This window comes from Haemaphysalis longicornis, unplaced genomic scaffold, assembly GCF_048455015.1.
Source record: "Haemaphysalis longicornis isolate Haplotype H1 unplaced genomic scaffold, Haemaphysalis longicornis Haplotype H1 scaffold_5, whole genome shotgun sequence".
Taxonomy (NCBI): Eukaryota; Metazoa; Arthropoda; class Arachnida; order Ixodida; family Ixodidae; genus Haemaphysalis; species Haemaphysalis longicornis.
The window spans coordinates 20,062,404-20,088,082 of record NW_027526385.1 but is presented as its reverse complement, the minus strand read 5'-3'; the positions used below and the strand labels follow the sequence as shown (position 1 = coordinate 20,088,082).

At 46.1% G+C, this 25,679-nt stretch overlaps 1 protein-coding gene across 4 annotated transcripts in view; it reads left to right on the top strand.

Annotated features, from left to right (window-relative positions):
• Positions 1-1,639: 1,639 nt before the first annotated feature.
• Positions 1,640-25,679, top strand: part of LOC144137947 (uncharacterized) — a 45,918-nt gene continuing 21,878 nt past the window's right edge. The window contains exons 1-8 of one of the 4 annotated variants that reach the window (XM_077669981.1): positions 1,640-1,820; positions 1,901-2,067; positions 5,403-5,510; positions 7,391-7,469; positions 11,346-11,461; positions 13,931-14,155; positions 21,681-21,804; positions 25,485-25,567. In XM_077669981.1, coding sequence (XP_077526107.1) covers positions 5,413-5,510; positions 7,391-7,469; positions 11,346-11,461; positions 13,931-14,155; positions 21,681-21,804; positions 25,485-25,567 — 725 coding nt within the window. In that variant the 5' untranslated portion in view covers positions 1,640-1,820; positions 1,901-2,067; positions 5,403-5,412. Of the gene's footprint in view, positions 2,068-2,225; positions 2,437-5,402; positions 5,511-7,390; positions 7,470-11,345; positions 11,462-13,930; positions 14,156-21,680; positions 21,805-25,484; positions 25,568-25,679 lie in introns of those variants that run through there. The other 3 variants (XM_077669980.1, XM_077669983.1, XM_077669982.1) reach the window with 3 other exon arrangements.

Genomic DNA, 25,679 nt, shown 5'->3' with positions numbered 1-25,679 from the left:
ATAGAGCGCACTATGTAATTGTGCTCCTACGTGCCTGTCGCCTCCGTAAATGTGACAGGTGTCTTTTTGACTTTTTTTGGGCGGTCTACAAACAGCGAATCTTTCTGCTGTGGAAGTCTAGCGAGCCACAATGTCGTTGTCCAAGCAGTCTGCAAAACGCAATGTGGAAGACGAGATGAGGTGCTTTCAGGAGCGATGGGAACTTTCTTATTTGTTAACGGAATCAAGAGACAAGGTGTTGTGCTTAGTCTGCCCCCAGACTGTGGCTGTGCCGAAGGAGTACAATGTTCGACGCCACTTCATGTCTTGCCATCACGAGAAGTACGGTGCTCTTACTGGCAACGTTCGCGAGCACACCGTGACTCAACTGAAGGCGGCGTTGGGAAAGCAGCAAAACCTGTTCAAAAAGGCTGCCAAAGCAAGCGACGAAACGGTAAGGGCGGGCAAGCTTCGTCATTTCTGAGCTTATCGCCAAATCATCCAAGCCCTTCACTGAAGGTCTATTCGTGAAGCAGTGCCTGCTCGGAGTCGCTGATGCTACCTGTCCCAGCATGAAAAAGACATTCGAGAAAATAAGCCTCTCTCCAAACACAGTTGCCCAGAGAATTAACGAGATCAGTGGAGACATTGAAAAAGGATTAATCAACCGATGCCACGAGTTTGAAGCATTCTCTATTGCAGTTGACGAAAGCACTGAGATAGTGAGATCAGCTGTTCATTGCTACGCTGAGAAAAATGTGCCCAATGCCTCGATCTCCGCGTTCGAATCTTTTTCTTTTCTTTCTTTGTTTTGCTGTTCTTTTTGTTTCCATCGTGATCGCATACGCGGCTACGCGCTTCTCGTTGCCGAAGGCGCGCATCGACGAGCGGCGTGCCGCGCGCTCCCGTTTCACTTCGGCGCCGCGGTTCACTCTAGCGCAGCCGCGGCGGAGAGGAAGCAGACGACGCAGGCGACGCGCCTCCATTGCCATAGCAACGCGGCGCATGCGCAGAGAGCAGTGTGGGTGAGATCAAGTGCGAAAAACCGCTCCCTAGTAAACCACCTTTTCGCTTTGTGGTGATTTTGTGTGGTTGTAATCACGTGTGGGCTTTCTTCTTGGTTATCGTGAGCAAGGATAGCACCCATTGTTATAAATGTCGGGTATTTGCCGACAATGTGTTTGTGCGCACCTTTTCGGGAACTACTGTAAGGTACGACAAGTGCGATCTCGTCGCTGCGTGCGCCGACGAGATCGCACTAGTTCACTCCTTCTAGTTCACTCTAGTGCGAAAAACCCTAGTCCGACCATAGAGTTTCTCACTAGCTTACCTTGAGAAACTCTATGAGTCCGACCCTCAACGGCTCGGGCTGCGACTTGCGCTGGCTGGCAGGGCGACTGCAACCAGTGCCTCCTCTATGTTTTCTTTTTTTGCCTGTCAGTTTGCCCTTAGACAAGCATTGTTCCGCCCTCCACCACCGCACTTTTCAACCGCATGGGTGCACTACGTAATAACGGTGTGTCACATGGCAACGTTAATGTAATGTTTAAAAACATTCGATGTTTTTTTATGTTATAAACGTTATTTTTACATTAAAAAGAAACATGTATGTTAACGTTTTATTTGCAGCTGTCATCATCATGTTATGTTTGACTGGTTTGCGGCTTCAGACGACTTCTAGCGTCAGTACACCGACGCGGCTCGTTTGACCAATGCGTTTCAAATCTTTCTCAGTGAGAAAGAAAAACATTTTCTTTTGTTATGTCTTTCTTTTACCTTTCAACACATAGGTAACAGTGGCTTACTAGCTTTCAAGCTGTTGCATTTAGGGCATGTTTGGGGTGAGTGAGATTAAATTGAACGTCCGTTTTACGATTCCCTGCCATCTGAGCCGTCGCCGCCGTCGCCCCGTCATCTTCAGGGGCAAGTTTCTCTGGCACTTTGAGACATAAGAGAGCGCGAGCTGCACGAGCCAGGCACGAGCTACGTTCGGCGCGCGCCTGGCCACCCCTGCGAATTCCAATTCAGACTCGGAGCCCGGCGGACGTGTTGGCGTGGTTGACTCTCGTTTGGCCATCGGTTACAGCGGTACGTTCTATCTACCAACATTTCTGCGCGAAAGAGGCGTGTGTTTTTGGTTTTGTTTTTTTTCTCTCGCCGTTCTAGCGAAAGTGGGCGTGTTCATGCTGTGAAAGTGACTGAGCCTTCGGTCGGTCAAAAGGGCCAGTGCTCTGCTCATTCTCGGTTCGTATTTTGTTCGAAATGCGCACCTTCGCTAGGCGTTGTGCCGTTCAGCCGAACGGCGTGGGTTCCATCCCGGCTGTAGTGGCCACTTTTTCAAATGGACGCGAAAGGCGAAAAGACCCGTGTGTGTCAAGATTTCGGCGCATGGTAAAGGGGCCCCCGGTGGTCGAAGTTAATCCGGAACCCTCCGCTACGGCGCGCCTCACAGCCCAGGTTCGAGACGCTCATCCTCCGTTACGTGACTACGATACTTCAGAGTACTACGCGCATTCGCACCGGTAGTAATATGCCAACCTCAGTTTCGGCTTGTTTATACCTGTAGAGCGGGTAACTGCAGCGCTGCGTCCTGTCTTGGCGCGCTGTAACACCCCTTTCATAGGTGCATCACCAACTAGCCCAGCAAGCCGTAGTTGGGAATTTAATTTGTAGTTAATCCGACATTGTGGTCTTTTAAATGATCCTGGTTCCTTTTAAGCTGTCTTGAGGCCTCTGTCTAGGGCCAGGGCTTTCGTAATTGCGTTTTTTTCAGTGGCTGACTTGTACAGAGTGTTTCATCAAGCACTTCTTGCTTGGTGGTTTTATGGCATGCTGTTCTACAAACCTCAGATTTTTTTTTCCGTCACTTTTGATGCACCAGAACAGAATATACTTCTGCAGACTTTGCGAGCAATGTATAGTTGTCGCGCGCAGTAGGAATCCATGCAAAAAAAAAAAAAAAAAAAAACGAATTGAGCCCTGAGCTATTCTGTATCGTCCAGGACTAGGAATTGGAGTCCTTGTGACGACACAAGACAGCAATGCACCCCCTTCCTTACTTCAACACGCTCTTGTTTTGCTAATTACAGGAACGTTATGTTAGGCAATAATATGGAGAAAACTAAAGTAATGCTCAATAACCTCAGGACAGCACAGCGGTTTGAGATAAGTGGCGAGGCAGTGGAAGTGGTGAGCGAATATGTCTACTTAGGCCAAGTAGTGACCCTGGATCCCAACCATGAGGCAGAGATAATTAGAAGGGAAAGAATGGGGTGTAGTGCATTCGGCAGGCATTGTCAGATAATGAATGGCAGCCTACCATTGTCCCTAAAGAAGAAAGTGTATGACAGCTGCATCTTACTGGTAATCGCCTACGGGGCACAAACTTGGAGGCTCACTAAAAGGGTTCAATTTATTGAGGGTGACTCAGCGAGCAGTGGAACGGAAGATGATAGGTGTAACATTAAGGGACAAGAAGAGAGCGGAGTGAATCAGGGAACAAACGCGTGTTAAGGACATATCAGTAGAAATTAAGAACAGAAATGGATGTGGGCAGGGCATATAATGCGAAGGCATGATAACCGTTGACAGAGTGGATCCCTAGAGAAGGCAAGCGTGGCAGGGGGCGGCAGAAAGTTAGATGGGCAGATGAGATTAAGAAGTTTGCGGGGATAAATTGGCCGCAGTTAGCACAGGACCGGGATAATTAAGATCGATGGGAGAGGCCTTTGCCCTGCAGTGGGCTTAGATAGGCTGATGATGATGATGTTAGGCAAATGGCTAGACCCACCTCCATACTGGATGTGTGTATGTGCACCTGTCCCTTTAATAGATCTTCCATAGTGTACTTGTACTCTGGCCTGAAAGATGTCTACGCAGGCTAGTCAGCACTTCATTGTGGGAATTTTGGTTAAGCGCCAAGCACAATTCGAGCGAAGAATAATAGTATTTCTTATAATATTGCGAATAATCGTATCACGGCGCGTCTTACCTGTCTTCATTCTGTCCTCGAGTTGTGCTTGGTGCTTAACAGAAATTTACACTTTGTTGTACTCTGGTTTAGCCTTAGAAAGCTAAAAAACAGTGGTGGCAGCTTTATTCAACATTGGTGCCACTGTGAATATCATGGGTGAACCTCTTAGATGCAGCTCTACCATTCGAGCTAGAATAGCACTAAATGTGCCTTTAACTAATGTCCGCGACTTGTATTACAGTTCAAGGAGTCCTCTATGCAGATTGTACAACTGTTCTCTCATGAACCTTTCCTTCCTTTTTCCATGTTCTGTGTTGCATTAGCATCTGTCCTAAGAAATCGTGTTTAATTTGGCATTTAAGCTGTGAAGCATGATGAAAGAAAGGTACTGATGCTTTTTTTTTTCTGGGGGCCATTGCTTGGGATTTGTCATCTCATACGTATTCCCCTGGGAGTCCTTTGTTTTTCATTTTTTTGTTTTATTTAGTTTAAGAATACAGCTGCCACACTCAGAAATTAAACCAGCTACCTGCTTCACTAGTGCAAGGATCAAGTGCGGATGGCTTTGGATAGTTACTATTTTCTGTGCTCCTGCTTAATGGGGCCGTGTAGACAAAACACAAGTTTAATTCATTCAAAAGATTGCCTCGTTATAATCATACTGACACCACTTTTAACCCACAATTGGCTCAAATAAGCTATATAATTAGGAAAAAAGGGAATGGCCATGCAACCCACTTGCTCATTTCCCGCAACAGAACCTATGATGTCATATGTGGCAGCTCTGCGATTGGCTGAGGCCGGCAAAAGCAAACGCACATTAGGCAGGGCTTATAAGCTTGCCGAATGAGCTATTTGCACTTACATTTAGGGCACATTCTTTTTATAGTAGTAACAATAGTGGTGTAAACAATGAATGTTATGGAAGCACGTGTGAACATAGAAGCGCCGATGCATACTGCTGTTGGTACTGCGCGCACTATGCTATGGATGCACTTTGTGGATGCACAGCACTGCGGTGCTTTGGGGTTGTCTCAGACGACACTGGCCGATTGGCGTAGGCGACGATGTCTTACGTGGCCATATTTGTCGAGTGAGCACCATGTTTCACGAATCGATTATTTTCTACCTTGACAAAAGCAAGCCAGGTACAATTACGGTCAAAAACAAAGCAAAGGCAGAAAACGGCCCTTCGTGGTATGGTGGTGCCATCTAGGGTGACTAACTGTAAACGAGGCTTCGCAGCAGCTTGTCATGCAGACGTCCTGAAAACACGCGATTTGGTGGGAGAAGTAAAATTTTAACTTAAATTGGTTAATCTCTCAGTGAATAAAGCATCGTTTGCTTCCGGACAAGCGCTGGGGGCACTATAAAACGCAAAGTCTTTCGAATAAAACAAGCGTATTTTATCTGCATATCCCTTTAACTTTGTTTTTTTTTCCATGTTCAGGCTGGTCGGTATGGACAAGCGAAATGTGAGGCTGAAGATCCCGTTAACTTCAACTGCTGAAAGTCACGACCCTAGGACAGCCTCATCCGTACTTCCAGTCCTCCTCAGGTAATTTCTGAATTCAGTGATATTAGTGAAATGGTTACTGGCTATCATGGTTACTTGAGACAATGTGGAAGAGGCTCTGTCATTATTTTTCTCCCATGCCTGCCTGACTGGAACAGTTATCGTTGAAGCGCATCAGCATCAGGTAGTACAGTTTAGAAATTATTCAGGGAGGCATACTGACTCTTCTGGGGCCGTACCCAGCACACAGGTATATGGAAGTGAATAAACGATGCTAAACTAATGATAAATAAACTAAATAAAAAAAAGGTGCTAAATAAACTAAAGTAATGCTCAATAACTTTGGGAGAGCACAGCGGTTTGAGATACATGGCGAGGCAGTAGAAGTGGTGAGCGAATATGTCTACTTAGGCCAAGTTGTGACCCCAGATCCCAACCATGAGGCAGAGATAATTAGAAGGATAAGAATGGGGTGGAGTGCATACGGTAGACATTCTCAGATAATGAGTGGCAGCCTTCCATTGTCCCCAAAGAAGAAAGCGTATGACAGCTGCATCTTACTGCTACTCACCTACGAGGCAGAAACTTCGAGGCTCACTAAAAGGGTTCAACGTAAAGTGAGTATGACTCAACAAGCAATGGAACGGAAGATGATAGGTGTAACATTAAGGGACAAGAAGAGGGCGGAGTGGGTCAGGGTACAAACGCATGTTAAGGACATATTAGTTGAAATTATGAAGCAATGAACGTGGGCGGGGCATGTAATGCAAAGGCAAGATAACCGTTGGCCATTAAGGTAACAGAGTGGATCCCTAGAGAAGGCAAGCGTGGCAGGGGGCGGCAGAAAGTTAGATGGGCAGATGGGATCAAGAAGTTTGCGGGGTTAAATTGGTCGCAGTTAGCACAGGAGCGGGGTAATTGGAGATTAATGGGAGAGGTCTTTACCCTGCAGTGGGCGTAGATAAACTGGTGATAATGATGGTGGTAATGAAATGATGCGGAGTATAATGCCATGTGAAAAAGCCACAATAAAACACGTTTTCCGCGCTCCGAAGAGATTCCAGCAACTCGCGCAGTTTGTGGAGCACAACTGGCGGGAAATTTGTAGTCCTCAGTTGGTGCCATAATGTTACGGTGTCAACCAAAAAAAAGGTTGAAAGAAGTTGATCTAAATGCACTAAATTCACTAACAAAAGGACAAGCAGTTGCTTCCCTCCAAAACGCCCAGTTCATATTTTTTCCTGGCAGGCTGAAACTGTTTGTCCCTTGCTACGAGGGGTTAAGAGATTGAAATTGTGGCTCTCGTTAGACAAAGTAAATTGGCACTTATTGTATGTTTGTTCCTGATACCAAGCTGTGTAACTCATTCTGGGTTGCGTAATGTATTTTTCAAGTGCTACGACTGCTTGGTACCGAAAATAAAAATACAGCAGTAGCTTCTTTTACCCTCATCACGGTCTTTGCATAACTTTGTCATCTCATTCTCATTTGTCATATCTGTCCTTTTTCACTTTGTTTCTCAAAACTGAACAGCCTCGGAGTTGAAAGCAATTACTTCTCACCATCTCGACTGGAAACTGAGAGTTGCAGTTGTGCAGATACCATGCAGCTTAATCGTTCGAGCTGTTGGCATAGTAGTGGTTGTTCTGTCCAGTGGTGTACTTTGTCACTTTAATGTTTCCACTGCTGTCTTATGGTTAGCACCAGGCACCTGTAGTACCACATGCCAGGTACCAGGTGGTTTGTACTAGGTGCCTGGTTACCAAATGCATAACACGTGCCAGGTACCAGCTGCTTAGTACTAGGTGCCTGGCTAGTACTATGGGCCTGTTTACCACATGCCTGTAGTACCAGGTACCAGGTGGTTAGTACCAGGTGCCTGGTTATTGGGTGCCTGTAACCGGGTGTACTTCTTTTCACAGTGCGTGCAAGTTAACAGACTGCAGTGCCAGCAAGCAAAAGAATGCTGCCAAGTCACTGTGTTCCCAACCGGCATTCCAGGTATGGTCGCAAGCTTCATTTCTTGCATTTTCTGCCATGTTTTGTGCGACAGCACTTGAAGTCCTGGTAAACGAATGAACATTTATACGCACACGAGGAAGCTTTCACCCTGGAGACAACTGTTAGTACAGCGTTTCCCCAGAGATACGTCCCCCGGTCTTACGATGACGGATCACAGCGGTTTCAGCAAGCTCCCCATAGAGGCAATGCATTAAAAACGTCGATTACACGACGCTCGGTTGCACGCGGTCTGCTTCATACGACAGACGCTGGCAGGGATAAACCGGCGTTTTTTTCCCAGCTTTTACACCGCTTCCCTGCCTCGCCACGACCTTTCTCTGTTTTTAACCCCCTTTGGTGTGCAAAGGTCTGCAGGCGGGCCAGACCATTTGCTGAACAGATGCAAGCAAGCAGGCGGGTACTCTACTGGCGGGCGGGAATTGACGTTTAACGGCCGCACGTGGCAGCAGAATGCCAACGTGCCAACCGCGAAAGGCAAAAATCCAAGTGGCCGGCGGGCTGCGAATTTAAAGCTCCCACCTAGCCGATGAAAGTGAAAACATGCACGACACAACCAAGCACTTGCTTTCCTCGCCCGCTCGATCCAAGTTTCTTCCTTTCACGACACTCTCTCTCTCTCTCTCCCCCAGTCTCTGCTCTCTGCTTATCAGTGTCTTCCAAAGCCGTGTTCTTGCTCACGTCCTTTTTTTCCCGCCTTTTTTTCATTGCTGCCTCCTTTCGCTTAGCTTTGGCAGCTTCGTGCTCGCGCCTTTTCCCCTTTCAATTTGCTTGGCGTGGTTGGCCTTCCCAGCTTATCTCGCATGCGTGCGGTGCATGGCTAGCAGGCCAGTGAAGACTTTGTGGAGGGGAGGGAAGCACAAAATATGTTTCTTTTTGTTAAAAACTTGGGATTTTAGCTTAAGTTTCACAAATTACGCGAGATTGCACTAGATTTAGTAGTTTAAAGGAGCCATGAAGAGAAAATGCAAGTTGGTTTTATTCGAAAGATTTCGTGTTTTATAGTGCCCCCAGCCCTTGTCCGGATACAAACGGTGCTTTATTCACTGAGAAATTAAACAATTTAGGTTAAAATTTTGATTTTCCCGCTCAATCGTGCGTTTTCGTGGCCCCAAGTGACATTACGGGAACCGACCGCTCTGCAGCCGAGAATACCTTCATTCACGCATCCGCCGTACAGGGTAGAGACACGTAACGCTGGCGCCGCCATGTTCAATTGCTCGCTCGCCGCCGAAGCAAGTCATTGTGTCAAAACCGCGCTAAAATTATCGCCGCAACGCGGTTTACTGAAGAAGTTTGAATCATATTGTCTGTTTCGCGTTGCTAGGTCTCGTGGGAAACGAAAAGAATAACGCGTTGAGCCCGTTGGCCCAATTGCGGCGGCACGGGACCGTTCAAAGGTTGTCTCCACCCTACACAGCGGTGTTGGTTTGTTCCCGCGTTTCTTTACGTTCTGTAACCTAGATGGCGCCACCATACCGTGGCAAGCGTTTGGTTTGTTTTTGCCCGCATTTAAACCTGGCTTGTTTTTGTTCTGGGAGAAAATATTCGTTCCCTGAAACAGTGCTCGCTCGACAAATGGGGTCACGTAAGACACCGTTGCTTGCGTCAATCGGCCAGTGTCGTCTGAGACAACCCCAAGCCCCGTAGTGCTGTGCAGCTAAACCAAAGCATGCTGTGCGCAGTACGAACAGCAGAACACATCAGTACTTCTGTGTTTACATGTGCTTTCGTAACTTCCACTGTTTGTCCCATCATTCTTATTGATTTGTAAAGAATGTGCCCTAAATTTAAGCGCAAATCGCTCGTTCGTCTAGTTTGTAAGCTCTACCTAATTTGCATCTGCTTCTGCCAGCCTCCGCCAATCGCAGAGCTTAGCCCATGTGACATCACAGGTTCTGTTGCGGGAAATGAGCTGGTGGGTCGCATGACCATTCCCGTTTTTCCTAATTATGTAGCTTATTTGAGCGAAGTTTACGTTAAAAGTGGTGTCAGTATGATTCTAACGACACAATCTTTTGAATGAACCAAACTTGTGTTTTCTCTTCATGGCTCCTTTAAGGGGCAACACTGCTCTTAAAACAACTTCCTTTAACTGTTCAGTAAACTCTGAAACTTGTCAGTCTTGCTGATTTTTTTCCACTGATTTCAAATATGGCATTATTTTTTGAGTTAGTCAATTAGTACCAAGATAATTAGTCATTTTTGGAGGTACAATAGGCAAAAGAGTGTTAGTCATAAAACTGTAATCTTTATATTTTCCAATACTATGAACCCTGATGAGTGAAATCAGAGGATCGATTTTTTGATTCACCACTTGGAACTAATTTTACAGCTAATTAAACTTTGGTGGCACCAGTGGCAAGGAACCATTCCAAATGCCCATTTCAAACACCAAAGTTTAATGCCACGATTACGTGAACGCTAAAGTTCTTCTATTGGCAAATCTTGGCCAATCTTTAAGTTGGTATGCTTGGATTGACAAATGTGGACTGGGGACGCTGGCCGGTCGCCGTGAGGCACGCACACACGAGCACTCGGCATTTTCTCGGCTTTTTTAACAGCCGGGTGTTTGGTGTTACAATGCGTCGTGCCACTAACAAAAGCCTGAAGACACTAGAAGGCTTTTCAAAGGCAGAGCAGAGGCCTTTCGCTCCAGTATAAACACTTTCCAAACACGCCATGAGTACACCTTGTTCAACATCTCAAAAATGGACCAGACGATAGTTAGAATGAATTCTCTGGCTACCAGGACCAACGACGTGGTTGGCGAGAACACAGTGCGATTTGCTAACGCTGGTTGTGTCAATGCGGGCTTCATGGTCTTCTTCATCTTCATTAAAAATGCATTTCCCTCCCATGCACTGCATTATTCATTTTTCTGGGGAGAAGGGTAAGGAAGGTGAACACTTCCGCGCCGCCAGTTTCAATTATGGGGCAGTTTTGAACACGGGCCCCCTCCCCGAAATTTCCTGAACTTCGGGGGGCGCTTTCTTGGTATTTTACAGTAGTCCACAACATAGACTACCACTGGGCCCTAAAATGCATTAAACTTAACTGAGAGTTCTCTGTCCAATACCTTGCCTTTAGTCTTGGGTGTGTACATTTATTTTGAGGTTTGGGTATTATAGGCAGTTCTTGCTATTTAGGCGATGTTTGCACTGTTTGAAGGCATTTTGAAGCGTGAATGGCTTGGAATTTGTTATGAGTGCATTTTCAGTCTGATGTTTCCACTTCACCGCTGTGATTTGGCTAGTCCATAGTTCTGGTGCCTTGGCCATTTACTGGTGTGAGTTCTGGGCAGCACTTCTCATGGTAGCTCAGTGGCTGAGGCGTTGCGCTGCTGAGCACGAGGACGTGGGTTCGATTCCCGGCCGCCGCGGCCGCTTTTCTGATGGAGGCGAAAAGCAAAAACACCCATGTGTACGAGATTTCGGCACACGTTAGAGATCCCTAGGAGGTCAAAATTAATCCGGAGCCCTCCACTACGGCGCGCCTCATCGCCTGCGTTGCGCCGGCGCGTTAAACCCTACAGTCAATCGAAATTAATCCAAAGCCCTCCACTACAGCAAGCCTCCTAGCCTACTCGGAGCTTCGGCATGTTAAACACAAAATTTCTTAATGTTTTAGTTCTACATAGTAGTTATTGTTAATTTGTAAATATCGCTGCATTGTTGCTGTTGCATATTTCCACCTCCCTGCGTTTTCAAGACCTGTTGTCAAGTTGGAGCGAAATCATTCCGGCTTCGTTTCGTGACCGAATTGTTTTTCTTCCAACGAAGTGAACATTTCATACAGTGCCCGTTATATTTTTGGAAACTTTTTGAAATTTTTGAGAGTCTGTATTTTTGTCTCCAGGGTTACACTCCACGTAAAAGCAGCAGTAGGCTGCCGACTCAAACAACCAAATGTGGAAGCCCCCGCACGCCAGTGTTGGCTTGTCTGTCTCCTCCTCAACCCTCGACGCGATCTGGGTGAGTATTAACTCTTCTTGACCGCGAAAAGATGGCTGATTTTGAGTGTTCCCAGAAAACTTTTTTTTTCTCTTAAGCTACCGGACACATTTAGCATTGCTATGCATGAAATTGTAGCTTATAGATTTCTTTCTATTTCAAACACGTAACAGCAGTTTTTTGAAAGGTGGAATTATTGACAGTTTATTGGTCAATGAAAGAAAAAAGAATGTGCAAAAATGTATACACAAAACACAAATAGGTGATTTTACTGAGCCTAAAAATTATTTTAGGAATTCGAAGATATACAAAATGTTTCTACATTCCTAAGCTATCATGAAATATATACATCAACACTGTACACCAAATTCTGGATTTTCACGGGCCCACCAATGGAGTGTCCCTGACGGCTGTGCCACTCCAGAGAGAGAGAGAGAAAGACTTTATTTATGGCCAGCAGGGAGTGGGAGGTCGGGATGCGCTACGAAGCAACAAGAGTAAATCAGTCTCTCTAAAAAATGCATCCAAGCATACCTGTTTGCGTTCTCACACAAAATCCTTATCACTTCAGTAATAAAAACGAAGAAAAAAAATCCAGCGCTCTTCAGAAGCAGCGTCACTCCGCAGCGCTAATTTGACACGAGCATCAGGCTATCTTGAAGGCGATAATGCGATACGGTACGGTGCATTTGGCAAAATATCCCCGCCGCATGAAAGTAAAACTGCAGTCGTCAGATAGGAAGCAGGTTTTATTGATAAAAATGGCGCGAAGTCAAAAACGAGCCTCACCTGTCAGCACCGGTCGAAGTCTGAGGCCGTTTAATGTGAGCGTCTTCATCAGAACTACAATCTTACAAATCCACATTGTTGCTGGAGTTATCACTGCTGCTGGGTTTAAAAAAAATTGCAAGCAGCAGCGGCCAAAATCCCTGAAAAAGCTGTTTGTCGTTGCGGAGTGTGCCGTGAAATAGGGCGCCATTTTCGCCCAACTTGCTGCTACCTTGGTTTCAAATTTCACTTCCGACGCCGTCTATGTTTGCAAAATGAAAAGGACCAGTAATCAAATGGAAAAATGATTTGCCAATAAGTACGCCAGATGGTGCTAGTTGTCCGCAAAGCGCCATTTTTTGCTTTCGCAAGGTGTTTGAAAATCATCGTTCACCCGTGAACGATGGCCTGTGGTGCGGTCACAAAAGTGTTTAGGCGAACGCTTTAGTTAAGTGCCCCATTCTGTGAAAAAGCACCGTTGTTTTTGTCGTCCAATCAAGAAAATGGCCGCCGTTGCAAAGAGTATATAAAAAACGTGTGATCCAATGGGATTTGAGCTCAAGTCTTTACAGCAGCACCCCCGTGTTCTACCAACTATGCTATCCCTACACGTTGCCAGCGTAGAACAGAAGTTGCTGTCATTGCTGCTGTTCCTCTCTTCGTGGTGCTTACTCACTCGAGTGATTGGCCTGGAATCGGGAGCTCTGACGGGCAATTTGCTCGCTCCACAGAATTCACGTAAAAGCAGAAACCTCGTAGGGTGGTGGTAGTCTGGTTGGCCGTACTGATTCATATAATTTCTCAGTCAACCCAAATGAGCTGGGGCTTTGTAAAAAAAAAACTGGTCAATATGGGTCTATACAGTACAGCAGGAGCAGGATTGAGGTGCACAAAGGGAGAGGTCACAAGCATAGCTGCTTTAGGGCAGATTGTACAGCCTGTATTCACTGGCAAGGTGCCCATGTAGGCAACCATGGGAATGTGCTGCCACTGGTTATGTCGGGATCCGCGGGATGGCGGTACTTGCCCGTGCTAAGCACATGATTGTGTTGGACGTTCTAAACTCTACCTCACCAAACGCAAAGTGATGCCTGAAGTCCAATGTGAGTGCAATTAATAACATCTCTGTTGACACCACCGTTGAGAATCGGGTTGAAACGAATCAGATGACGCACAAGTTTTTTTTTTCTTCTTCTTCTTCGGCGTGCGGGCGCAGTGGCACAAGCTGCGCCATGTCCATGGCGCATCGGCCATGTCTGTGGCCGTTTCCAGTGCTGCCAAGTGAAGAAATTGACAGCTAAACTTCTCAATGAATACCACCTATAGAAGACAGTTTCCCTCTAACATACATATACAGATAGGTAGGCTTATTTACGAATAATTTGCTTGCATGTAGCCTTCGTGAAAAATTTCTTGGCCATGCCAACCACTGACATATCTGGAAAAATTCAAAGCTTCAGCCTGATTTTCAATTACAGCCAAAATACCCGATTGCCGAAATGCTGGCGAAAGCATTTTCCTTATGTCGACCTAATCAAAAGTCGGAGCGGATCACTAGCAGATTTTGTGGGTATTTTCTAACATGCGTAAAGAAGGTCCGTAAGTATGTGTGGGTGCGTGTATGGTGCATTTTCTCTTGAAATCTTTCCATCACTCCGACGAAAAACTAAATCTCTGCGTGTTGAGATTGAAGCGGATCTCTAATTTTTTTCCCCCTGCCAGTGCGCTCTGGTCCGAGTCCGGCACGGAGGCAAATGCGTCATCGGCCAGCCTCCCAGAACATCTTCGATCAGCGCGCCTGGCGGCCTACGGCGGAAGTGTGTCACCTTCGCGAGAGAGACAGCGACTGGAGGGGGCTTCGAGCCTGCCACGAACGCCACAAATGCCACAAACGCCACAAACGCCACAGTCACCCTCCCCATATGTGCCAGCTTCATCACAGTGCTTGTAAGGACCAGGGGGGAGGGGTGGGGAATGAGGAGCAGATGATACTTAAAGGAGTGCTGACACGGAAATTTTTATGTTCCATTTTTATTGCTTTTATCGATGCCTAATGGTCTGGCGAACCCAAAACAGCACTTTGTATACTTCAGAACGCGATAATTAACTACATTGAACGGCCTGAAAATCATTTGTTTCAATTTCCCGCGCTTTCATCCCGAAAGGCACATATGACAGAATCGTGGCATGACCTCACCGCTTTGTGCGAACGTCAAAACACTGTGGAGGCCGGTGGGGGCGTTGTTTCGACCACGCCGCCGCAGGAGCTGAACGGCTGAGTGGCCTGAAGGTGCTAGGCCTACCGTTGCGGTGGAAATTCGATGACCTCTTTCAATGAAAGTCCTAATAGCGACTTCTATTGCGATTCCGGGCTATATTATTGCTTCCTTTCCCATGTGTGGAACTTTATTTTTGCCAACAGTGCCTTTTTGTGCACCGGTTATGCCTGTAGCTCTGGCTATGTGCACCCTTTCGTGAATGCACCGGCGCCCAGACACCGCGCGCGTGAAGTGCCGTCACGAGTTTTTGACGAGCGCTGTTTTGACTACCACGGGATGATGTCACGCTGATGTCCATTTAGTGAGTGCCGCTCCGCGGGCTGTTCCGTTGGCGCGACAAATGAGATCCTATTGAAGTACGTTCTTCGCGTCGCAGGCTACTCATGTTTCGGCCAGGGTATTCTGTTGAGTAAAGGAAGCGAAGTGTGCCATAATATTAACGCCGAAAGTTGGTGTCAGTACCCCTTTAAACAGGGTGTCTAGCGACCGGGAAAACAGGGAAAAGTCAGGGAATTTTGCGCCACCGGGAAAAGTCAGGAAATTGTCAGGGAATTTTTCAATCAAGTAGTACCAGTCAGGGAAAAACATTTCAGGGCCTGCCCACAGTTTCAGAATAGGGGAAACCAGTGTTGCGGGCCCCCAAGAAGTTACCGAACGCAACACGTTCGCGCGCGACGAAAGCGTGAACCGCATGAAACGTTTTCTGGTTTTTCTGCAAGGCGCGCTGACGCCGCCGCGAAAACCACCCGCACGGTGCGTGCCGAGCGGCAGGCGCCGGCAACATGGCGGCTGCACCGGCCGCGGAGTAGTGCAGTAGCTCCAACCAGAGCTCCAGTAACTCTGGCTCCAACGACCGCTTCTAACCGCTGTTTAAAATGCATGCTACTCAAGGCACAAACGCACTTGCTTGTGCAGGAAAGGAGCTGCCGCAGCCACGAAATCGTCGACGCGGCCGTGAAAATATCGCGCACAAATCGCGTGCAGAAACTCGCCGTGCGGTTCACGCAGCTCGAAGCTGCAGTGCCCAAATCGCACGCACAACGCACTTTTTTTTCCAGCGAATTTTAAAAGTCAGCGCTTTTTAGGAGCTAATCTTGAAAGAACTTCTTTCTTATGACATCAGGAGCCAGAATTACCTAATCAAAAATGAACATGACATGGTTTAGCGTGAACCGCGTGGGGTGTTTTCAGCTCGCGAAAATGCGCCGCGCACGTCACAGATGTCACAGACGCTCTGACGCTGCCGCGGAACCGCCTGCGCGCTGCTGCGCGCGGTGCTGCCGGCAGCGGAAACATGGCGGCAGCTTCGACCGCGAAGTGGTGACGGGAGCTCGAGCGACCGCTTCTAAGCGCTCTCTAAAATGCCACACAAGGCACGCACGAAGTTGCTTGTGAGGTAAAGGAGCTTATAATGTGGGCGAAAACGGTACTATAAAACATCATCCGCGCCGCTAGTAAAAGCGCCCATGCAATACCTGCCAGGGTGGTAAGCCTAAACATCTGTGGCGGGGCCATCCGGCTGTCTCGAGAGTTTCGAAACTGCCGCCATAAGGCGTGCGGCTCTCCATTGGCGCAAGTCGGCAGGCTCCTCCCACTGCCTCGCGCGACGCGCGTCATTTTCTGAGCGAGGCAGAAGCTGCCGCGCCCGAATCGCATGCAAAAACGCACCATGCAGTTCACGTTGCATGTCGAGCCAGGTCAATAAAAAAAAAAAAGCAAAAGGTGCTCGCTGAAGCGCAACTTGAATCTTCGATCGCGCAAGAAGAAATAAACTCTCTGAAGCCGTAACAGAAGGCAAGCAAACCTCAAACTGAACAAACAAATTGAAGTTAATCAAAGTGCATTTTGAGAATTAGGGCACTTGCAACAAATGTGTTTTTCCTTATGATAGAATGTGTTATGTATATGCTTTTTATATGCTTCACGGACCATTTCCACAGAATGGCGCCTGTCATATAGCTCAGGGAATTTCGTTTAAAATGGTCATGGAAAACATGGAAAAGTCAGGGAAATTGAATTAGGCAATTTGCTAGACACCCTGTTAAAGGGGCGCAGTTTATTTTTACAGTTATAAAGATGTAAATTGTAGGACTTGCGTAGTTTTTTATTCTGATTGTAAATATAAAGTTTGTTTTTGTGTAAAACAAATACATTCGAATTTATTCTGATTTTTTTATTTCATTTTTTGATAGCTTGTGTAAAAAAAACTTTCGGAGTGATGCAGCTGAACAAGGTACCAGTAAACTGTGCACAAATCAAGGAGTGCAATAAGTCTAGCAGTATCATTCTATCTGGCCTGTAGCAGAAGTTACGACCATTTGAAGCTTGGGCTTGGAAGGTGGGAACCAGAAAAACCGGTTTTGCCTTCCAAGCCCAAACTTCAAACGGTCGTAACTTCTGCTACAAGTTGGAAACAAGTTGGCCTGTATCAGTAGATTACGGTGCCGAGAATCCAGATACACCATTCTCTTGACTAGCAGGAAAATGCCAGAAACGTCGAAACAGGTGACGACACCCCGTACGCTTTGAGGTGCTACGCTTTGTGACGTCGCAAACGTTGTGAACGGCAAGAGCTCATTGGAGAAGCATCTATTGATGTTTTCCCTCAAATAAACAGTTCCTAAGTGGTTGAGCACATGAAATAAATGTAAATCAAAACTTTCTGCGAGCTGATCCGATTTTAAAAAAACCCAGACTACAGCTTTTATACATTGCTACAAGACGCGCTGCTTCCGTCACGCTTCAGAGTCTGCCATCATGCTTGCAGTTTCGCTATCACCTACCATGGTGATAGCCCGAGCTTCTGCAAGCAACATTCTTGGAAGGAAGCGACTAAAGGAACAAAATGCACTGCAGGTGGTTAAAGGGACACTGAAGTGATATGTAAACATTGCGGGATTACTAGCGCAAATTGTAGTCCGGAGTCCCCAGGCCATGTTTCGACCACTCTAGGCGCGTTTACGCGATTTTATTTAGTAGAAAAACTAATTCGAAAACGCTGTCCTCCTCTCTTTACGCTCGCCCATTTTCTGTGGCGTTTTCGTGTGACGTCAGGAGGGGATGAGCTGGCAATTGGCTGCGCCACGGCTGCGCTACTGCACGGCTCCCCGGCCGACAGAGCCAGTCGGCCCAGCGTTTCGTCCGCCGGCCGCCGGCGGGTCGTCGCAATCAAGGAGGTTAAAAAAAATTGCTTGGTCGCAATTCGTTCGCTTAGTTGAAACGAAGCCAGGACACGTTTGTGAATGGAAGAATGTGCCTTTCTTTACTTGGTTTGTTTGTACACTGTATCTAGCTCCAAGTCAAGGTCGCTTCATACAAGCGCTGCACATGCGACGCTTCGCTGACTGGTACGCCAGTAGGAAAATATAAGGCCTCTTGAAGGCGGGAGAAGAGTCAGCGAAGTCAATATAGGTACTAAGCAAATAAAATCAACTGATATTTTTACCGTACAGCGTAAAACTAGGGCGCGGGAAGCACTTTTTTGCGCTGGGCGAACAAGCACAGCGGTCAGCAGCACGACTACGCATCTGCGAACGCTTTTCCGTCTACGAAATGCAAATTGCTAGACGTGAGCTACTGTGGAAACTCGGGCGACGCTTACTGCACGATCGCAGTACAACAAATAGTCACCTAAGCGGCTTGAAATGCCAAAACTAAATAAAAGTGTAAACCGGTTGTACAATATATACCCTATATTAGCAAGGCATTCGCGTCCCGCTCCGTGGCCTAGCGGTCTGAGGCGCTAGGAGTTCTCCGCAAATGTTTTGCGAGTCACGAGTTCGAATCCCCGCGGGTACGTGCTTTTTTTTTTTTTTTTTGTAAGTTAACTTTTTTTTTTCGCCGATGTTTTCTACATTGAGTTCACCTTTTTTGGGGCCGCAACGTTCATGGCTACACGAGCTAGTTCACAAAACGCGCGCAGGTTGGCACTGGCGCGCTAGCGAGTTCTCGTTGGCGTGCTGTTGCCATAAGCACCGACTGCTTGCAGGCAGTGGGCACAGGCCAGAATGGACAGACCCTTGGCCTGGTGCGAACACGCTTTTTACGATACAGGCATGAGGGAGGCAAGCTCCAAATATGGGGGAAAAGCGCATGACATTTGGGCGTCTGCGGGTACGCGGAGGGCGTTCATGCACTGCGTAGGTCTCGGCTAGTGAATGCTACGACTACAAGCCGTCCTGGGAGGGTTATCTTGTGCATTTTACAGCCGACAACATGGCAGAAGCGCGGTACGATGATTACTGAGATATTGAGAATGCCCATCCAACAAAGCCATTGGTTATGTTTTACAGAACCGAAACCGAAACCGAAACTTGTGTGATTGCTAACCTTGGGCATCGTCCAATCACGGCGCCCCTCCTCTCAACGTCACAGCCTTAGTTGGTGCGGCCGCCGCAAACCGCGCATGGTAGTTTTTCTTCTTTCGCGCTTTGTAAAATAATTACCGATTTGTCAACCGGATAAACGATGAAAAGTGTGCTAATTTGAGCCAGTCTACGCAGTGCAAGCAAAAACGGGAGCTTGACACAAATTCACTTCAGTGTCCCTTTAAGGGACCCACCTAAGCTTCTAACCTGTTCTCCGCACGCGGATGTTGCTATCGGATGTTATAGAGCGTGCCTTGTCTCTGTTCAAACATTATCGCCCGTGAAAGGTTAGGGTACTTACTGCAGGGGGTTATCTGACCGATCCAAACCTGTGCTTTTCCGTTCGCTGCGAGCTGCTGTTGATGAATAATCCGTAAATCAGGCATCTAGGGCCCTACCCTTGGTATGTTTGGGCCGGAGGGAGTCTCGGCTACGAAAACTACTCAAGATGGGTGCAGGAAGCAAGTGTGCATTCCACACCAGGTTGGTGCGTCACGTGAGAGGAGAAAATATAAGATGGACGTGATTGCCGGACGGGGTGAGATGAAGGCTCCCGCTTGAGCGATGCATAGCCAAGGAGTTGTGGTCGCACGATATTTGCCGCTTGCCACTTCTTCGCTCGCGTTTGGCGGTAGCGCGCTCTTTACGTGCAAATGAAAAACAGATAAACATTGGTACGCTTGTCGTCCAAATAAAGACGATGTAATTGCGTGTCACCCCTTTTTTTCAAAACATTGCATTATGTGGTAAATGATGCTGGTAATATACGGGGCTACTTTTTTTTTTTCCCCTTCTGCCTCAACAAATTTCCGCTTTCATGAAGTTTTTCGCACGCCCCTTCAATTTCGTTGTAGTGGGATTTGACTGTACCGCAGTTGATCTCACGTGCAGTCGAAAATATCTTGCCGCACAGTTTACGGTCATGGTGGCCCCAGCATCCCTCTTGCAAGGCCACGTATGGCTGGTACATCTAAAAATTCCAGTTCCAAAACTTCTAGGGCGCTATCAGCAAAACTGTTTCGGTTTAAAGTGTTTTCAGTGATGTTTTTTTTTTTATTATTATTAAGTTGAGAACATTTTAAAGTGTTTTCAGTGATGCTTTTTTATATTGAGTAGAGAACATACACTCGGCAACAATTGGTTGTCTGTCCTTTTAAAAACGCAAGAAATAGTGGGAAACCAGGTGAGTGCAGCCAGCAATCATGGTGTTGAGGGGGCATACTGGTCTTAGAGCTATTTTTGTTATTTACTAATTTCAATGAAACTGCATAATTTCATAGAGCTTTTGCAGGTTGGTTATTTTGTAGACAATCGTTAATCGCCAATATTTTGGGTCACAATTACAAAATAACTTCTACATACAGAATGGCTATTACCCCGTGGCTAGGCAGACAAATGACTAAAGTAGACAATGTTGGAAGAACTTGATTTAGCTCTTTTTGGGCATTTTACAACACACTGAACTTCACTCCTCACGTGCTCTGACAGAAATGGCTCACGGGTTGTGTCATTGAACACAATAATAATTTTCCAAAGCCCGCGTTCGCAAAATTTGTTTCCTACATTGTATTCTCCACACATTTAGGTATCAAAAGCAAAAAAAATTACTGTTGTACCTTCTCTGGGTGCCGACATATCCGGGGGCAAAATGCTAGCTTCGCGTTGCAAGAAAAGTGCCGTTTCACTATCGAATTCTGCGCTAACTGAGCTGTAGAGTTCACTTTGAAATGCTATTTACAATAAAATGTGGTGCCTTTTCATGGGGAACTTTGCAGACTGATAGAAAAATGGTCGTGGATGTCGACAATTCCATTTTTCAGAAAACAATTTTTTCACTGTTTTTCTGCCCCAAAGACCCATCTGCCCCCTTTAAGGAGCCATGAAGAGAAAACACAAGTTTGGTTCATTTAAAAGATTGCCTCGTTAGAATAATACTTACAGTACGTTTAACGTAAACTTCGCTCAAATAAGCTACGTAATTAAAAAACAGGGAAGGGCCATGCGACGCACTAGCTGAGCTCATTTCCTGCAACAGAACCTATGATGTCATACCAGCCAGCTCTGCGATTGGTGGTGGGCTGCAAACGCAAATTAGGCAGAGCTTATAAGCTTGCCGAACAAGCTATTTGTGATTAAATTTAAGGCACATTCTTTTTAAAGCTGTAAGAATGGTGGAACAAACAGTGGAAGTTACGAAAGCACACGTAAACAGAAGTGCCGATGCGTACTGTTGTTGGTACTGCGCGCACTATGCGTGGTTTAGCTGCACAGGACTGCAGGGCTTTGGGGTTTTCTCAGACAACACTTGCCGACTGACGCAAGGAACGGTGTCTTACGGGACCATATTTGTCAAGCAAACACTGTTTCACGAAATGATTTTCTCTGGGAACAAAAGCAAGCCAGGTTTAAATACGGTCAAAAACAAACAAAAGGCAGAAAACGGCTTGCCACGGTGTGGTGGCGCCATCTAGGTTCACTAACAGTAAACAAGACCTCCCAATCGGCTGCAGAGCTATGGTCCCTAGAAATATCTTGCTAGGGACCGTAGCAGAGCGGTCGGTTCCTGTGATGTAGACCACGAAAACGCATGACTTAGTGGAAAAATAAAATTTAAGATAATTAATTTCTCAGTGAATAAAGCATCATTTGCATTCGGACAAGCGCTGGGGGCACTATAAAACAAGAAATCTTCGAATAACACAGACTTGTATTTTGTCTTCGTGGCTCCTTTAAGTCAACTGCACTGCAAGAGGCGATGTTTGTGTGCAAATGAGCCAGCAGAGTGCTGGGATAATGTTGCAATGGCCCGCGTACTCTCTTTCCCAGGCTGCATCGGCTGCGGGGATGTGCGGACAGCAGCTCGGCCAGCCTCTCCTTGCCGAGAACTGGAGATCATGGCGCACGACTGCTGAAGACTCCCACCAGGGGTCAGACGTCCTCGACCGACTCGGTAAAATGGGCCTCCCTTGCTGAGAGGCATAAAGCATCCTCCGTTTTGAAATGGAATGTGTGTGGTACATACTGTATTTATTCGAATATAGTAAGGTGAGGGTGCAATTTGGAGAGTAAAAAAAATTGCCGCACACACACACATTTACATATACATTTATTATGTGTATGTGTGTGTGTGTGTGTATACATACATATATATATATATATATATATATATATATATATATATATATATATATATCGTTACTTAAAACCGTTATATACAGGGTGTCCCAGCTATCATGCACCAAGATTTAAAAAAAGAGTAAAGGCGTAACTCGAATGAAACCAGGTGCATAATGTTTGCAGTACTGTGAAGAAGCGGACAGTATTTTTTTCTTTAATGAGACTTAACTAATTGTAATTAATTATCTAACTCGGGAAATACTGTCCTAATCACTAAAGTGTCAATGAGGCACTTGTAGGTAACCACGAGGGGCATCCAACTGCGGTATTTTCAGCGATGAACTAATTGCGTACACATTTATTCTGACTGATAAAGGAAACCCGCGAAATATGAAAAATACCACGTGACGGCGCCTCCGCGCGCCCGTAATGCAACGCCCTCAAACAGGCTGCCTCTGAGTTAGCCAGAATGAAATAGACAAAAGAAAGAAAGAAGAAATCGCGACCGAGTTTGTTCCTTATCTGCACGCGCGTCCCGCGAATCTTGCTGCTGCTGCTGCTCCTTCCATGCATGCTATTATCAAGGTGATGCGCTGTCTCTTCGGGCGGGTAACACGCGAAGCAGTTGCTTTCAATCAGCTTTGTTTGGGGACTCTGCTTTACAATGCGCGCGTAAGCGTCGTCACGTGGTATTTTTCATATCTCGCTGGTTTCCTTTATCAGTCAGAATAAACGAGTACGCAATTAGTTCGTCGCTTAAAATAGCGCAGTTAGATGCCCCTCGTGGTTACCTACAAGTGCCTCATTGACACTTTAGAGATTAGGACAGTATTTCTCGAGTTAGATAATTAATGACAATTAATTAAGTCTCATTAACGAAAAAATTACTCTCCGCTTCTTCACAGTACTGCTACCATTATGCACTAGGTTTTCTTCGAGTTACGCAATTTCTCTTTTTTTAAATCTTGGTGCATGATAGCTGGGACACCCTGTATATACTGAGCTTCAAATATAAGGCCAAGTATGACCTTGAGACTACGGATTAAAAAAAAAAACCCTCACCTTATTATCGAAAAAATACAGTATATTGTCCCTAGAAAGTTGGTTAGTTTGTTGTCTGGGCCAGTCTTGCTTTCCAACAGTTTGCCGTGCCTGCGACGAAAGATTTATTTGCTTGCTTTTCTGCCTGGATACCTATTTTTTCTAGGAATTCAAAGTGAAAAAATTATTGTCACCTGCTTTCACACCGCTTTTAGCTGGCGTGCAGAGAACGGTGAGTGTGTGATAGATGTTGCATATGTTTCCCACACTTTTCAAAATTGTTCTATTGCATTCTGGGAAGCGCACTGTTTTGCAAAGCTTGAGACTTCTTTTAGCGTGAAGGGTCTTCACATCTCCTTCAACAATCAGGAGAGGAGTAGAAAGACTGGTGTGTGTTGTGGCCTGCTTTTTGATGATAAAGAGCACTTAGACTAAGCCTGGTTTCTTCTTTGCCTCTTTGGGCGTATAGGATCATCCTGCTGATATGTGAACAGGGTGTCTACCGACCAGGAAAACCGGGAAGTTATCTAGCGGGAAAAATCTGGGAACCGCCGGGGAATATTGTCAAAAATCTAACCCACTCATAGAAAATGACTGAAACACGTAATAAGGTGGAAAATTGAAAATGAATAAATTCTGTCTGGAGCGGAGCGACCCGCCGCGGTGGCTCAGTGGCTAAGGCGTTGCGCTGCTGAGCACGAGGTCGCGGGTTCGATTCCCGGCCGCGGTGGCAGCTTTTCTGATGGAGGCGAAAAGCAAAAACGCCCGTGTGTACGATATTTCGGCGCACGTTAAAGATCCCCAGGTGGCCGAAATTAATCTGGAGCCCTCCACTACGGCGCGCCTCATCGCTTGCGTTGCGTCGGCGCGTTAAACCCTACGACCAACCAATGCAGCGGAGCGCGGGTTCTGCTCACCCGAATAGATGCGAAGGGAGCAGCCAACGCGGACAAATACAATCCAAGCCCGTGGGGCAGCTTGTGGCACCAGGGTTGTCAAGTTTGACCTTTTTTTGTGTGGGTACCTTGTAACCTTTGAGCAGTGCGCACGCTTTTGTTGATTTATACACTTTTTATAGTCTGTTTCATCAACATTCGTTGTTTTTTCCCCAGTCATGTTTCAGGAACGATGGAAACTTCCGCCATTGTTATGTTTGCATCGTGTTTTGGTTGAATCTACTGAAAAGATGGTGCAGATGGTTCGCCATTCCTACGGGGTCTTTAGAGAGGAATTGCAGAACAAAAAACAGACATTTTGAGTCAGATTTTCAGAAGAACAAGAAAGAGCGGCGGCTTTTGTCGAAGAAGTAGAAAAAAAAGAAGTGAAGGCTACTTAGTGAATCGCTAATGGAAGCTAGTCTCCTGCGAGGAGAAATAGACGCTCTTAAAAAGTAGATGTGTGCTTCGAGGACCCTTGTGCAGTAGCTGACTCTGAGCAGATTTGTGTTTGTGTAGACCTTGTGCAATGACAGATTTGCAGTCAGTCAGCAGCTCAATGTTGTGGCGAATAATTTATGCTTGCACTCTGTAAATAAAACAATGCTTTCTGTTCTACACTAATGGTCTTACATATGTTGCCACCTCTGTGAACAGTCGGGGAATTTAACTGAAATTGTCAGGAAAAACCTGAAAAAGCCGGGGAATTTTAAAATAATAATTTGATAATAGACACCGTGGTAAAGGTAATGGTAATGGAAGTACACTTGGCGCTGCTGGATAGTTCCTGGCTCCTATGAGGTGCTTGTTAAATGACCCCCACGTCTACAAACCGTCTCTGGTCCAAGAAATCCTTTGGGCTGTTTGAGAGCACTGAAGAGAATCGGCCGAACCCTTATATGATGGCATCATTGCATAGTTCAGCTGGTGTAATCTGCTGCATTAATGCAGGCCTGCAGCCGTACTTATTTCCAAAGCTCCACGAGAGAGAATTACACGCGTTGGCTTCGTTAATGCCTATTCATCTACCCTAAAAGACATCGCGCAAGTTTTAGAGGCTGAGCTAGTTTCGGTGCTATGTTTGCCTTCGAACCATATTTTCAGGTTCAACTTTAATACTTTGTCATTGTCCAAATACAAATAATGTAGTTATCGTTGTCAGAGTACGCCTATGTGTATGTATGTATGTGTATGCCTCTAATATACAGGCTGTATTCTCTTAGTTCTAAGTCGCCCCGCTTGTCTTTTCTCATCATTCTAGAGCCCTAAATGCCAAGGGGGGCTTACATTCAAAGCGTATTAACGTTGAAATGATTCAGGCTTTTTTTTTTTTTTTTTTTCTGCAAAAGCAGAAAAGGGTGTTTAAAACTAAGAGGCGATCTGAATCGAGGAATGTGCACTTTGCGTCACTTCCTTTTTGTTTGTGTACGTGAGAATTCGTTGCTTTCCTATCTTATTTGCTTCAATGAAGGGTCAAACTTTTCTCTGAAATTTTTTCTCAATTTTTCTCTCTGCACAAACATCTTTTTGGAAACAGACTGGAGGGGGCCGGCTGAACTCGGGCACCCAGAAGAGCCTCGCTTCGTTGAAGATCAAGACTCCGCCGTATTTTAATAAGTTGTGAGTATGGCGAGAACGTGTCGCTCCTGTCTTTCGAACACTACAATGCGATAGGCACAACCTTCACTCTAACAAAAAAAAAAATGGAGCCTTCCGCTACGCACACGTCATA